At 48.4% G+C, this 16,608-nt stretch overlaps 1 protein-coding gene across 1 annotated transcript; it reads left to right on the top strand.

Annotated features, from left to right (window-relative positions):
• Nucleotides 1-11,061: 11,061 nt before the first annotated feature.
• Nucleotides 11,062-15,240, top strand: LOC135820237 (uncharacterized protein K02A2.6-like). Its single transcript, XM_065333552.1, has one exon. It carries the CDS (start codon nt 11,062-11,064, stop codon nt 15,238-15,240), a length of 4,179 nt encoding a protein of 1,392 aa, XP_065189624.1.
• The last annotated feature ends 1,368 nt before the right edge of the window (nt 15,241-16,608 follow it).

Genomic DNA, 16,608 nt, shown 5'->3' with positions numbered 1-16,608 from the left:
CTATAGATGAGGTTGGTGATGTCCCGACGTGGCCATGGGTAGGCCTACCGTACTCGTCGGTTACCTCCACTGGTTCCGCTGGGAAATAACGGGATTATATCCTAGTATCCTAGCTAGTGCCCCACCAATTATAGGCCAATCTCGCTCCTGAGCGTTGTCAGCAAGGTTCAGGAGAGGATTGTTCACCAACGCCTCTACACCCACATTGAGCCCCACCTACCGGCCGACCAATCTGGATTTCGAACTAAGGATAGTACTGAACTACAGCTCTCCCGCCTAGTGCATGAGATTTCCGCCAGCCGAGATGCCGGTCAGGCAGTGTCAGCAGGCCTTTGACCGAGTCTGGCATGCTGGCCTCCTGGCCAAACTCGAGCACCTTTGGGTCCGTGGCATTGCCATTAACTGGCTCACAAGCTACCTGTCTCGCCGCCGACAGCGTGTCAAGGTTGGCTCCGCTTTGTCATCATGGAAATCCATTCCAGCTGGAGTATCCCAGGGCTCTGTCCTGGTGCCTCCCCTTTTTCTGGTGTACACGATCGACCTCCCCACCAGCATGTATACACTCGATCATTAAAATAATGCAGCCAGTTCACCGATGACACGGCACTCATCGCGACGTATTACATCTGCATTCCTCCAACGTGCCGTGGTCGCAGCAGGACGATGGTTGAAGGATTGTCATCTCCTAGTCAACACCACGAAAACCGTCGTTCTTTCCTTCCAACCCAGCACACCGTCCACATCACGCTCCACTCGACTCTGCTGCAGCAGGTCCACCAACATAGGCACCTTGGTGTTACACTCTAAGACGATATGCGATGGACCCAACACATCATAGAAACTACCAACAAAGCCAAAAAACTACCACACCAACTCCACAAGACACGTGGCACAATGACCACTTCCAGCCTATTACTAATATACACGACCTACATCCGACCCGTTCTCGAATATGGCAGCCTTGCCCTCTCCAACACCACACCGCAACAGTGGGACACACTGGGGAGAATTCAACGCCGTCCTATACGCATCTGCCTTCGGATTCCCCTCAGAGTCTTTGCACCAGTTCACCACAGTTCCCTCCTCCATCACGCAAAGTTTCCCACCCTCTGTTTACGACTCCTTGTTAAACAAAGTCCTACTAGCATGGGACATCCACCACCAAACCTCCCCAGCACACCTGCAACAGCCACATCTTGCACCTCAACGTCAACACCAACCATACACCCTTCGACAAACAAGGACCTACTCCATCGGACACGCACACATAAGCAGGCACCGAGATTCCCCCATCAACAGTGCCCTCACCCTCTACAACTCACTTCCTATCGGCATCACAACCCAACATCGTAGTAACTCCTTCCGAAACAATGCATCCAGTCTTCTTTGAGCAGTACCTGTTCCTGCTCCGCGCATCCCCCTGGTTTCTGATATCTCGAACGTGTACTTAACTATCTCGATCACCCCTGCTAACGTTATTGCCCCCGCTTGTTTTTCATGATCCATTGCTTCTAGCCTCCTCGGGTAATTTCCGTCTAGCTGTTTCTGGCTAGTATCAGTTCTATTTTTTTCTCTGAATTATTTTGTAATACTTGAAGTATAGATATAAGAATAATAATAATGATAATTATTACTTTCACACAAAAAAGCTCGGTGCAGCACCAATCACGGCAGGGGAACCCGACCCTCCGCCATCGCCAACTCACGAAGCATGTGAACTGGACATTCTATCCTACTTATCAACCATCCTTACTGGCGTCACGCCATCGTGGAGTAAAATAATACTAAAATTTATAGTGTCTGTATGGAATATAGTCTTTGCTGTGGTTGACTTTCGTTAGTCAGGTTTGCCATTGCAGCGCATACACTGTAGGCCGCTACAAGTATGCATTATGCTATTGCTCCCCTCCCCCCGCCCCCTCCTCTCTCACCTTGCTTGTTCTCGGATACTACTAGAGTGAAACCTGTCTAAGACGACCACCGCTCAAGGGACCTTCACAAGGTGGTCTCTGTTACCAGGTGGTCTCCCTATCCAAGGTCATTTGATTGGAAATAGCTTCCGTTGGTCCTGGTTTCAGTGGTCTTCTAGGACTGGTGGTCGCCTTATGATATCCGAGTGGTCGCCTTGCCAACAGGTTTTACTGTACTAGCACTAAGACTTAGTAAAAGGGGTTTTCCCCACACTGTACTGGAGCTCGAGCTTTTCCGCCGACTTGACTTATTATTCTTTATTTCCACGATGGCCCATGGCCAATAAGGAAGATAATAATTATGATTCAAATCAGTCCAGAATCATATAAAATCAGTCTAGCAAGTAAGGAAACCAACACATTGCAGGGGGATGGGGTTACGATGGGGTACAGTGTGAGCTACTACAGGAGCATATGGATGATAGAATGAGGCTAGACACCATTGATTTAAACGCGTGCTTGCTATTTGTTTCACGCAGGTCGGGGGGGTAGTTGGTTGAAATTGTGAAGGACTTGACACTTGACACGACTGCCGTCCAGAGCACACAAGAAATCGATTAAACTTTCCACTCAGCAAACCTGCAAGGAAGCATCACTCTCTGCTCAAAACACAGTGTTTAGGGGAATTCACCCCTCATCAGTTGAGCATGAGTAGGCTGAGGAGGATTGTGCCTGAAGAGCAACACCTACCGTACTCGCGCGATAAGTGTTTACTGTAAACTCTCACGGCTCAACAGAAAGGGCAACAAGAACTGGCACTTTGATCCTGAAACCATCAGTTCAATGACATAGTCAAGAACATTACCAAAAGAACACCGAACTTGCATGTGCGCTTGGTTACAAGACGGGGGGGGGGGGCACTATTCGAGAGACGGCTTAATTTATTCACTGGCTCTTAGACACTGGGACACTATTCGAGACTGGGGCACTATTCGAGAGAGGGCTCTATTCGCTCGAGTACGCTATTATAGTGCTTTCCAGGTCCAAACATCACCAGGGATACAAACTTGCAGAGACGCTCCGTTTTAGCCCTTTCCCAAAGATGCTCGCCACTGTTCTCGCAACTTCTTGTTGTTTTTGAAGAAATCGGAACTTTCACAACTTTCTTCATTCTCACAAACTACTTCGCAACTTTTCCGCAACTGTGTGCGGAGAAGCGTCCTGGAGCCACTTCGAGAAGTACACTTGTCATGATGATCTAGATGCCATGTGTCAGCGCTTCTCGTTGAAGTGGAGCATCGCGGACACTTCACTGGTCTCTTCAAGGCTGAGGAGACCATTGAAGTGTCCGCGATGCTCCACTTGAACAAGAAGGGCTGACACATGGCATCAAAATCATCATAACAACTGTACTATGTACATGTACATGTATAATAATAGTACAGCACGCATATAGCTCATATGAAAAATCAAATGAGGGTCATGCATCTGTCGACAACGTCGAGCCAGTGCGTTCTGTCTGAGGCAAGTTGCTCCGCTTCCAAAAGAGACATATTGAGAAGTAAAAGGTCATTCCTAATGTTGTCTACCCATCTGGTCACTGGGCGACCTCTGGGCTTCTTTATATCTGTTATATTCATTGCCATGTGAAGGGCTTTGTAGGACACAGCGTACATGTATAAATATTACAAATCCGTTGATCTCCGAGCTGCAGCATGTACAAACTCTGGGGCCCAACATTTTCGTCTCAGATTCAGTCAAGGCTGATACACGAGAGTTAGTTCTCGTGGTAGCTCCGGGCATGGCAAGTTTCCGACACTACTCTATTTTAATCACTGATCTAGTCTACTTCCAGTCCGGCCTGATGCCGGCTGGGCTGAAAAAAGGGGAAAGAAGGAGAGCCCGAAAAAACGCGTGCCTTACTTTTCAAAAAAAAATTGTTGACAGGTTGAGTACATGTAAATGTACATGTACGTACTTCAAAGTACGCATCACTTAAACTCAGACAGTTGTGCTGCGCCAAAGTGTTTTCCATTTCCACTAGCTCTTGTTGGTTGTTTTTGGCATCATTTTGCACAAGAACTCATTCGTTTTGAGTTAAGTTATTAGCAACTTTTGTGGGCTTTTCCCGAAAATATGGATGCTATTTCAGCAACTGGCACTTGTTTTGGCATGGTTGCGAAAAGTATAAGTTGAAGACGCCGAGACCAATGCCGAGACCAATGAGAATAGGACTTGAAAATACTTGAATAGAGGGGATGTTAAAAGGACATCATCTGCTGAATGAATTTGCATGCCGTATGCTACATGCATGTTTGGTATGTGGGTAAAGAAATGGAGCAGAATTCAAGGAAGTACCTGGTTTGTATGGTCCTTCCAAGTTCACTGCTTTTTCAAGCCATGCAGCTTAGCCTCTCTCTTTCTCTCTCTCTCTCTCTCTCTCTCTCTCTCTCTCTCTTTCTCTCTGTCTGTCTCTGTCTCTGTCTCTGTCTCTTAGCTGGAGGATAGAGGAGAGGATTATAGAAGTATTGGGTTATTGAATGGTCTAATTTTAACGCTGACCACTTTATAAAATATAATACCCTAGATTGACACCAGCATGGAGCGATTCACTAGGGCGATTTCCGCATGCCTCATCGGGTACCGAGGATTGCGCTCAACGTAATAGATACTCAGTCCGATGTTCTCCAGCCATTCGATGATCCTTGCCGCACGCTCGCGAACAGCAGGCATATTTAGCTCGTGGATCTCCATCAACAACAGATCAACAGCGGGGAACGATGATGCAGTCTGTGCATTATTCATGTGGTACTCCATTGCACCGTACTCACTGCCTTCAATGTCCATCTTCAGTAGATTGATCTTGCGTCTCACGTGACCATGCCGTCGCATGATCTCCGTCAAAGTGTCTCCCGCCATTCCCATAGTATCGGCCACGTCCTGCCCACCGCCTAAAGCTGTCTCGATGCACTGCATGTTGCTTTGGCGACAGCAAGGTGAAGTCTTGAAGAACTCCGCAGAGGTGGGATCGAACATGAGGATTTCGCAGTGGGCATATTCTTCATGAATCAGCTGCTCGACTCTGCAAGTGTAGCGCACACCAAAGCTATAAATGAGACAGCGGGAGTCGGACAGGAACTGTTTGACGTTGCACAATGTCTTGCCGCCATCGTTTAGTGTCCCGTAGCGCGTCTGCAAACACGACGTGGTCGGGGTTAGACCCTGGATGAACGTGGACGCACGCATCATTTCTTGCCACGTGTCGTGGCTGTCGGGCATTGGAGGTTTCGCCCCGATTGTCAAGCTGCTGGCAAGTTTCCAAATCTTGCCTCTGGCCTTGGGCATTAACTGCACAATGCCATAAGCCTTCGAACGGCTGGTTTCTCGAATAGGAGTTCTAACAATCTTAGGCCCATTGGCTCCTTTCACAGTTGCAGCGTCTGCTACCACTGGTCTGGCGGCATCTGGTCCCAATGTAGCTCTGGTCAGTCCGAAATCACTCCACGATGCTTGGGTAGAGGCTTCTCGCCGTCGGAGAACGCCGAACAAGCCTAATGCCATTAGTATGGACACCACCAGCACCAGTATCTTGGCGGGCGGATTTGTTACGCCCATGCCACCACCTCTCTTTCAATCCCCTGCCTTTGGGATGTCTTCAACTACTGCTCTACTTTATTTTATACTTGCTCAAGATTAAATCGTCATAACTGCACACGATGCTAATACTAATGTCCTAGTATTCTAATTTTGTAGCAGCAGTGTAGTGGTAGTCCTTGCTCACTGTTCCGTCTTGCTCACTGCATGCCATGACTGGTCACGCGAGTCTCCCCCAAAAAGGAATGTCGCAGAAAGATGCCTCAATTGGCTATTGAACTGCCCAACGCGACATCCCCTGAGAATGAGATGCCCAACCTCTGGGCCATGGGCATGTGTGGACCTGGAATTGAAGCCACTTATCATACTTAACCACGGTACTCAGTGGGCCGGTTCTGTGTCGTGGCAATATTGCCACGTCGCGGTGGTAGCCTATGATTTGCTAGCCTGGCGCTTGAATTACATGTACCTGTATAACGACTGTGTACCTGACAGCAATGAGCCATGGAGCACATGCACATACACGTACACGTAGCAACATGGTATTAGATGATCCAATACTAGTACTAGTACTAGTAGTAGTACAGAACTAGTAGTATCACAGAGAGCGAAGTCCTCCCCATCACTTGCACCCGTTTGCAGCCCTTCTTATAATTATGCGTGTAGTATCTTGCACATTGGGGGAAACTGTCCGGGCCAAACTCGATGCCTTTCATCGCCGACAGCTAAGGAATCTGCTCGGAAATTAAGTATCCCATTACACTGTATCATCTCAAACACTGATCTATACGCCAGGTGTCAGGCAGTGCCGGTTTCCCGGGTGATTCAGAAACGCCGTATGTCCATGCTGGGACATGTGCTTCGACTGGATGACGACACCCCTCCACGAAAGCTGCGGCAATGGAGAGCTATCTGGCGCATACCGGGCCAGGCAAGAGGGGCCGACCACTCACCACCCTCGCTACAACAATCAAACAGGACCTGGCCGGGAAGGATATTGCCATGGCAAATACGAAAGATTTGCAGAACTTGAGGGAGATGGCTGGCGATAAGCGTGCCTGGAGCCAGTTGTGGAAGTGAATGATAGGGCATTAGTTTGTGGAATTCCACTTCATGATCACCAGCTGTGTTTGATATTCAACAATAGAATTCCATTCCTTTCAAACAAGCCGTGTTTTAATTCACATACAGTATGTTACCGCTAGCTCATTACGATGACGGTGGGGGTGAGTGGATAAGTCTCACAACCACTGGCACAAGTGCCGAGAACGACCCCATTAGCTGCATCCATCCACCGTTAGGCGCTGCATCTGCCGCTAGGCTTTACCGGGTGTTAGCGGCCGTCGTGAGTTCCCTTTGGGAACGGACAGGATAATTTACTTTTTTTATTACGATAAGCTTCTCGGCAACCAGGCAATCAGAAATGCAGAAGCGGAACGAGGTACATGTATTACTTTAGCTACACAAAATATTTTATCTCTAGTACGCAAACTTGTACAATAAATTCAATAATAATAAATAATGTAGAAGAGAAAAGGACATATGGATACGAGTTAAGAGTAACTCTCCATCACTGTACCATGATACTATATACAGTCAGAAAGTGCAATAACTAGGCACAAAACTGACAAGAGTACTGAAACATTCAACGTCCTGACACCTAGCTTCAACACATCTCCGTAGCGCTAACCGACAGCCTTCCAACTTGGAAGGTTCAAGGTTATGGAAAGACCAAAGAGGGGAAGGCAAGCGCAACGAAAACGAGCAAAAGCTACAGTCCCAACGGAACAAAGAATGTCGATTGTTACTGGACGATGACGAGACCAGTACGATATTTGACAAAGCGGTCTAACTACAATTTGAAGCAGCAAAGCAGCACACCACCCAACTTGGGTGGGTCATTCGGCTTGTACAATTCGTTTTCGCAAAGCTTCCCTTTCTTTATTTATCTTTGATATTTATTATTATGATGTTGCAATGTCCATGTATGCAGGCGAGGCGAGACTCACCGCCGAGATCCCCCAACGCGACAGGCTCGGTTGCCGTTCAGGATTCACACCGACCTGTCCGCCCATCAACAGGATCGACAGCGGGAGGCCCCACTGATGCCGATGTCGATGCACACCAGGAAACTTGTAGTCGTGAGTGTGATACTAACAGGTCTAGTAGCAACATTGCAACATCATTGCAACATCATAATAATAAACAACATACATGTACTTTCCATTGGCATCAGCATTCCGCGTCAGGTTTTCGTCGCTTGTGTGGTGTGTTTCTCCACCAATGAGCGCGTACTATGATTATTTATCGCTGTTCTCACACTTTACCATTTTAGCAGCTTGCACATGCCATTGATATATGTGGAAAGCGCGCATTTGCGCCATTTCTGGTGTATCAGAATGATCATTCCTCCATTATCATCATTATTATCCTCTACTGATGAGCTCCGACAGGGAGCGAAACAGCTGTCTAGAGGCGTGGAGCAATATTATCTCTCAACGGAAGTGTCCTTGCTGGTGTCTGTATGGTTCGGCTGAAGAGCGCGTGGTTGTGATGAGTTGGGAATGCAATGAATTGAAAATATGGCCGAAAGCTCTGTCGCAATATTTGGGTTTGTGAATAATAGTAAAAAAAACAAAAACAAAAACAAAACATGTACATGTATGCCACTGTATAAATACCATACTAGCTGTGCATCACTGTTATCAGTTGTCTGAAGATTGCCATCTGGCATGAAACTATTTTAATAGTTACAACAAACCAGACCGCGGCGTTGTACTCTGTGACTCGTGCCAGTACTAGTACTAGTCTAGTATAAACCTTGTTATACATGTACACGTAACAGTGTAGTTCACACAATGTTGTTGGTTTGACAGCATGAAACAAGATGGAGGACACTGTGTTCGTAAACAGTGACCTTTCTATCACCATCTACGGTTGGTAGAGTCCAGGTCCGTTGGGACCATCTGATTCTGAAGAATGAACTTCAACCATAATTATGGGTGTTGAACGCGGTTCTGACCCTCAGTTTGCTAGGTGAGCTTTTAGACTTCTTCTAATGTCAGTCGTGTATTCTTTGATCGCTCCTGGATGTCGTCCTGGTAGTCTAAAAAGATAGTAGCTATCTTTAACCTGAATTGTTTTTCTTAGCTCTTTTTATTTCCAACTTCTGCCCATGGCGTCCATCTCTCACCTCATCAGCTGACAACAGTTACTGCCACCACCATGGCACTGTCGCGAGAAGGTGCTCTCTGTAGACGAGGTTGGTGATGTGCCGACGCGGCCATGGGTAGGCCTTCACCACGTCGGAACACCCCGGCTACACGCTGGGTACCTCCACTAGTACCGCTTGGTCGTCTTGAGATCCACTTCCATCATCAGTTCTCGTAGTTGCTTGAAGAACATCAACAGATATGGTTGATTGTTGGGAGGGCGCACCTATTATGTAATACAGTTTTTGTTTTGATCCATCTGTTATAATTGCACCACCACACTCACGCCATGGAAAGCTTTCGCTCCCACTTGTTTGTGTCCTCGCTCCATGTCCGCGTTGCATTTGCACATTTCCCTTTCTCTTCCTTTGGGTTTTGTTATAAATATTTAGAGGTCGATTTCGTGTCATTCGACTAAAATCCCACGCCTCGACAAAGGTTGTCGATGAAAATACCTTTCGTCTAACCTGTCACTCGGCGAGAAGTTCACACGTCGAAAAAGGACAATCACCTAATTATTATTCCCGTAGCTATGCAGAAGACGTTACTTCAGTAACGTCTGGCGCTAGCCAGGGTCCACACAGCTTTAATTTGGTATTTGTGTGTGCGTTTGTTTGTTTGTGTCACGCCTGGCGCTATCCCGTATCTGACGGCAAAAAATCATAGGGATGTTACAAATTTTTCAATTCTCCTATTTTTTTTCAGGCATATCCTGGGATTCGAACCCGCACTATCGCCCTACATCAAGAGTACATAACCCCTCTTGCCTACATGCATTCCCCCATACACTTCGCATTCATACCCATTCTTCCAAGTTGCTTCACGTTATGATCTTGCGTTTGAAAGCCCTATTTGAATATTGCGGGCAGCTGTATGTGGCCAGCTGTGTTGGATGGTACGGTACGGGAGACGGTGTCGTATTACCCTCGATCGTACCTGTCCCGTACCTATCCCAGGTTATTTCTTAAAAAAAAGGATTTTTTTAAAGACCGGGGGATGCATGCAGGGCGCGATAGTGCGGGTTCGAATCCCAGGTTACATGTACATGTATGTCTTAAAAAAAGGGAATTTTTTAAAGAATTTATAACATCCCTATGCTTTTTTTTGTCTAGGTCATCAAGGCAAAAAAGCATAGCGTAGGGCCCTGAGCTTCCAAGCTCTCTCGTTATTATTATTATTTTATTTATTTTACTAGCTAATGGACCATACACCGAAATGGCTTAGGGACGAACAGGATTCGACGAACAGTCGTTCGTCGAAAATGTTTTCTGCGACCTGTCGTGGAAGCGGCAGCACTGAGCATGCCCCTATGTCATGAATGCTGTGCAAAGGCTCAACAAAATGGACAAGGACTAATAATAATAATAATAATATCTTTATTAGGATGACTCATCCCAAGTCTTTTCATTTTCCTAAACATGTACTTCAAAGTACGATCAACTTTACTCAAGCAGTTGTGCTGCGGCAGTGTTTTCCATCATCAAGTTCCGCTCCTTTATTGTTTTTTTGGGCATCATTATAGACACAAGAACTCACTCATTTTGAGTTGCGATATTAGCAGCTATTGAGATTTTTCTGAAAATTATGGATGCTATTTCAGCAACTTTCGTTTTGGCATGGTTGCGAAAAGCATAAAATTATTGCGAAATATTTTGGCATCTTTGGGAAAGGGCTACCGCGTACCGCCTACCGGCAAGAGTACATAACCCCCCAGGGCCTTTTTTTAACAACTTGTACAAATAGCTATTATAAAATTGTTGTCTCCGCGTCGATTATTTACATATTTTAAACAAATTTATTGATTGAGTAATTATACTAAAAATGTTTGGCACCTATGATCAGGGGATGGCCCACGCCTGGTAAAAAAAGTAAGGGGGCCGGGGGGGGGGGGGTTATGTACTCTTGCTACCGCGTACTGTTATGTTATGACGTAATGCCGTACAACTTTAGCTCTACTGTGTATGCACGCACGCATATCTTTGAAGGTCTTCTCTGTCGTTTACAGATTGAATCTTGTCAGTTTTTCTACTTCGTATATTCTAACCAATAAACTACTTGTCTCTTGTCTACCGAACCTAACATGGCGCAGTGAACAGGATCTTGGAAGGTCTTCTCTGTCGTTTACAGATTGAATCTTGTCAGTTTTTCTACTTCGTATATTCTAACCAATAAACTACTTGTCTCTTGTCTACCGAACCTAACATGGCGCAGTGAACTACTAGTAACCTGAGTACGGAATACTTGACAGCCTGTAGTTGTCCGTGAATTCTGTAGCCTTTTATCTTCAAACGATCGATCGTGTAGCAGAAGTGTCTTGTAGTTGTAGAATTTGTAGAATTGTCGTGATGGCGGAACCTGGAATTTCCCCAATCAGTGCTGAAATCGTATCCCTGCTCGCCTTGATGCAGCAGCAGATGAAAGCGGCTGAGGCACGCGAGACTCGCCTCACCACACTGGTCGAAAACGCAACGCGCGACAACCAGGCACCACCCAGCACTTCGACATCCTGCAGTCAGAAGCCGATTTCTGTCGAGCGACCGGTGTTGCTCAGCACTGCAACCATGGCCGATTTCACGGCATGGGAGGAGGCTTGGAGAGATTATGCTGTGTGCCAGCACCTCGCCAGCCAAAGTCGTGAGACTCGGGTGTCCGCTCTTCGCCAGGCGTTTGATGCCGACATTCGTCGTTTCATGCGCGAAGATGTGATTGTCATCTCCCACAGTGCCGATGCTCCGGAGATCATCATAGCAGTAAAAGCGTACATCCGACGCCAACGGAACCCCCTCCTAGATCGAATTGCGTTTTACGATAGAAAGCAGCAGCGCAATGAGTCATTTGACTCCTTCTTTACTGCAATGAGGGAGCTGTTTGCACAGTGCGATTTCCCTGATATGGAGCTGTGCAGTACGTGTACACCTCAGCTATGCAGTACTTGTCCCCAGAGCCTCCGCAAGGTGACGGACGACATGATGCGAGACCGCATCGTAGTTGGCATAGCCAACGACGACACGCGCCATAAGCTCCTGGCAGCTCCGTCCCTCACCTTGGAAACCGCGGCCAAGATCTGCAGGGCTGAAGAAGCCGCACAGCAGACCGGTGACGGCATGGTACCGGCATCCGTGAATGCCGCAACAAGGTCATCGTATCAACGCAGCAAATCCGCTTTGGTTAGTAAGCCGAAATCTGCTGCAGCTGACAAGCCGGCGAAGTGCTCGCAGTGCGGACGATCCCAGCACACGAAGTCAATGTGTCCTGCCAAGGGCAAAGAGTGCCGTAAGTGTAAGGGCAGGGATCACTTCGCGGCAATGTGCCGCAAGACCATCGCATGCCTCACCATTCACGCAGTGCAGGCTGGTGACAAAGTGATGCTGTCAACACGTCTTGACGACAACGACCGGTCGTGCACGTTAGAGTGGTTGCCAGATACTGGCTCGGATGTTGATGCTATTGGTGCTAGTCATCTCCGCAGACTTGGTGGCAGTGTAGCTGATCTGGAACCTGACCCCGACCAGGTTGTCGCCGTGAACGGTCAGCCATTGACCAGCTTGGGAACTGTTCCCGCCAGGGTTGTCGCTCGTGATGTCACGCACACCACTCGTCTACATGTGTATGACGAACTCAGTAGCGCATTGCTGTCGCGCTCCTCGCTCAAGGCGTTAGGTTTCTTGCCGCCTAACTGGCCACAGATCGCTTCAGTGACACAAGGGACATCCCGTTCTGCAGAGCACAGCAACCCTACACCAGACCAGCGTGTACGTATCCGCCAGGACCTCCTCGACGAGTTCGCTGACGTATTTGCAGAGGACACGCTCCGACCCATGGACGGTCAGCCGATGCACATCCAACTCGCGCCTGACGCCCAGCCGTTCAAGTTGAACAATGCCCGTTGGTTACCTTACGCCTATCGTGACCAGGTGAAACTCCAGCTGGACAAGATGGTCGCAGATGGCATCATCGCACCGGTCTCAGAGCCAACGGAGTGGTGTCACCCCATCGTCATAGCCGAAAAGAAAGGCACTGCAGAAGTCCGGATGACGGTGGATTTCACTAAGCTTAACAAGCAAGTCGCCCGGCCCGCGCATCCCATGCGCGCACCTCGCGATGTTGTTTCTAACCTTGGTAATGCCCAGTATTTTACCAAGCTGGATGCTCGCCACGGCTACTGGCAGGTCCCCTTGGACGAGGAGTCCAGAAGCTTGACCACATTTATCACACAGTGGGGCAGATATCAGTACCTGCGGAACCCACAAGGTCTGATTTCTGCTGGCGACGAATTCAACCAGCGGACCGATGCAGCATTCGCTGGTATTGAGCAATTCTCCAAGGTCGTTGATGACTGCCTGGTCTTCACTGATTCCTTTGAGCAGCACCTGGAACGAACTCGGGAAGTTCTTCAACGCGCTCGTCGGTATGGTATCACCCTGTCAGCCAAGAAGTTTGCTTTCGCCGAGACCGAGATCAATTTCTGCGGCTACGTGATAAACAAGTCCGGCTGGAAGACAGACCAGGAAAAGACCCGCGCTATCACCGACTTCGAGATCCCTGCCAATCGCACTGACTTGCGATCATTCATGGGTCTCGTCAACCAGTGCAGTGATTTCAGCTCAACCATCGCCGAACACGCAGCGCCTCTCCGCGGTCTGCTGAAAGCCAAGAATGAGTTTCTCTGGCTACCCGAGCACACAGTCGCTATGGACGCTGTGAAGCAAGCACTTGTTGACCCACCGTTATTGGCATTCTTCGACCCGTCAGCACAGACACGTCTCGAGTGTGACGCCGCTAGGACCAAGGGTCTCGGATTTGGCCTCTGGCAGTACCAGAATAATTCGTGGCGCCTCATTCAGTGCGGCAGCAGATTCATCACCGACACCGTATCCCGGTACGCAATGATCGAACTGGAGATGTTGGGTGTCGCCTGGGCCATCCGAAAATGCCACACCTATCTTGCTGGCATGTCGTTTCATGTAGTTGTTGACCATCAGCCCCTTGTTCCAATATTGAACACCTACACACTGGACCAGGTTGAGAATCCTCGGCTCCAACGTCTGATGACCAAGGTACAACTCTATCAATTCGACGTCTCGTGGCGCAAGGGCTCTGAGCATGCCTTTGCTGACGCCTTGTCGCGTGCTCCAGTGCAGAACCCGGTTGCCGATGATCTCCTGGGAGAAGCCGACTCGCTATCTGGACAAGCCATCCGTGCATGCCTTCAGCAGGATGACTCCGGATCAGCACTATTTGGTCTGCCGTTCCACGAGCTCCGCGATGCCGCTCAGTCTGACGTTGATTACGTGCAGTTAGTCTCATATATTCGTGACGGCTTCCCTTCTGCCAGACGTCACATGCCACCTGCTCTCGCTCCGTATTGGAATGGCCGTGAGCACCTCACCCTGGATAACGGCATTGTCCTCCGTGGCTCTCGTCTTGTTGTGCCCCAGTCTCTACAACGCCGTGTACTGACTGACCTGCATTCGTCTCACCAGGGCCTGGAACGTACCAAGCGTCGTGCGCGTCAAGTGGTTTACTGGCCGAGGATGAGTGATGACATTACAGCCCTGATCCGTGCCTGCCCTGTCTGTCGTGAGCTCCAACGTTCGCAGCAGAAGGAGCCATTGATGCGCGAGCCACAGCCGACATTTCCATTCGAGTATGCCAGCGCAGATCTCTTCTCCTGTCAAGGCTGGCAGTTCCTGGTATATTCTGACCGTCTGTCCGGCTGGCCGTGTGTAGCTCGAATTGGCCGTACCGCTACCTCCCATGACATCATTTGTCACTTCCGCCGTTGGTTCGCAGATGTTGGCGTACCGCGCAAGATATTCACTGATGGAGGCCCGCAGTTTGCCGCTTCCCGTGTACGTGAGTTCTGTGAGCGTTGGGGTGTGGAACAGTGCTTTTCCACCCCACACTACCCTCAATCCAATGGCCACGCGGAATCAGCAGTGAAAGCAGTGAAACTGCTCATTGAGAAGACGACCCGGAATGGAGATCTGGATGTAGACTCCTTCCAACGCGGCCTGTTGGAGTGGCGCAATACTCCCCGCCCTAATGGCAGCAGCCCCGCCCAAGTGTTGTTCGGTCAGTCCCTCCAGTCGTTTGTGTTCGCCCACCGTGCCAGCTTTGATCGACACTGGATTGCGTCTGCTGAAGCTGTGGACTCTGTAGATCCGAAAACACATTATGACAAATCGGCACGCTCTCTCCATTCTCTACGGATTGGCACCCATGTTGATGTTCAGCACCACCAGACCAAGCTGTGGTCCATGCGTGGCGTCATTGTAGCAATTGGCAGTCGGCGCGACTACTTCGTCAAGATGCCCAGTGGCCGTGTCCTCTGGCGTAATCGCCGCTTTCTCCGTCCGTATGTTCCCCCGTGTGTTGACTCCGCTAGTCATACCCCTTCCCCAACTTCATCAGTACGTGTACCTACTGACGCCGCTACCCAGCCTGTTCGTCGTAGCACTCGTATTCGCAAGACACCTGATCGTCTCACCATTACATCTACGTCTGGACAGTCATATGTGTGACAATGTTTGTCTGTAGCATTTGGTCTCATCTTGACATCATGCCTATGTCATTTCATCTCGTCTGTTATGACTTTATTTATTTATTTTTGTTGAGACAAAACCAGGTTTTATCTCAGAAGGGGCGTGAGAGTATAATAATTATGTTACTGTGTTTGTTATTTTGTGTCCGGTTGACACCCATGGAATTTTATCTTCGAAGGGGCGTGTTATGTTATGACGTAATGCCGTACAACTTTAGCTCTACTGTGTATGCACGCACGCATATCTTTGAAGGTCTTCTCTGTCGTTTACAGATTGAATCTTGTCAGTTTTTCTACTTCGTATATTCTAACCAATAAACTACTTGTCTCTTGTCTACCGAACCTAACACGTACCGGTATACGCGGTAGTGCAGGGTGCCCTACACATACATGTACATGTACGTAGGTCTACGTACATGTATGTGTAGGGCTCCAGCCTCCCTGTACCAGTGTGTACCGAGCTGGTGCCAGTCTGCCAGACTGGCACTGCCAGTAGATCTACCAGTGCATAGTTAAAGGGGCACTCCGGCTTCATTTTCGACGCCGAGTTTTCGATGCCAAGACGAAGGTTGGTGAAAGAGAAGACCCCTCGAACAAGAACGAGTCTCCAGAAGCGATCGAGTCGAGCAGGAAGACGACTTTTGAATTTCGGCCGAGCGAGCGCTGATGACGTAATGAGGGATTAGCTTGCCAGTGGAAATGCATCTGCGCACATACATTTCACATACTTTTTGGCCAATTTTCAATCGAAGAGGAGGTTGTTTTCTATGTTCTCTCAACGTCGTGAGCGATCCCGTCTTCTATACCCTTCCAGGTACCCTGAAGGTCCTCCAGAGGAGAATTTATCTCCATCAAAGCGTTGTTGATCCGCTAAATTCGTCTCGAGACATATTCACCCAGTGCAGTGCTGACAAAATTAATGTAGAATGTTGAATCTGTGATAATTGTCGACGATGGACAGAAAGGTTGATAGCCGCTGTCGCAGGGAAAGTGAAGCTGCTGGAAGTAACAACGGGGAGCTTGTTAGCATCACTTGATCAAAGCAGCTAGACGGAATCGGGGAGTACTGACTATTTGTCTCGCCCTCAGTTTAGTGAATTTTATGATCAGAAAATTTTTCGATCAGCCCCTTCTACAAGATGTGTAGTACAGGTGATTTCTGAACTTGACGATATGGAGACCGACCAGTTGTCCTACCAACAACGTGTACCTGCAGGAAATTCACCCAAGGCTATTGCTAATGCTATCCTCTTCAGTGGCTGTTGTTTTTTTAGTAAAAATATGTTCACTTCTCTCAACATATTCCTGCATGGCAGCAAGAAGGTGCACTATGGAATTCAACGCCACA

This window comes from Sycon ciliatum, chromosome 6, assembly GCF_964019385.1.
Source record: "Sycon ciliatum chromosome 6, ocSycCili1.1, whole genome shotgun sequence".
NCBI classification, from domain to species: Eukaryota; Metazoa; Porifera; class Calcarea; order Leucosolenida; family Sycettidae; genus Sycon; species Sycon ciliatum.
Note: the sequence above shows the minus strand (reverse complement) of the source record. Positions and strands in the feature narration are given on the sequence as shown.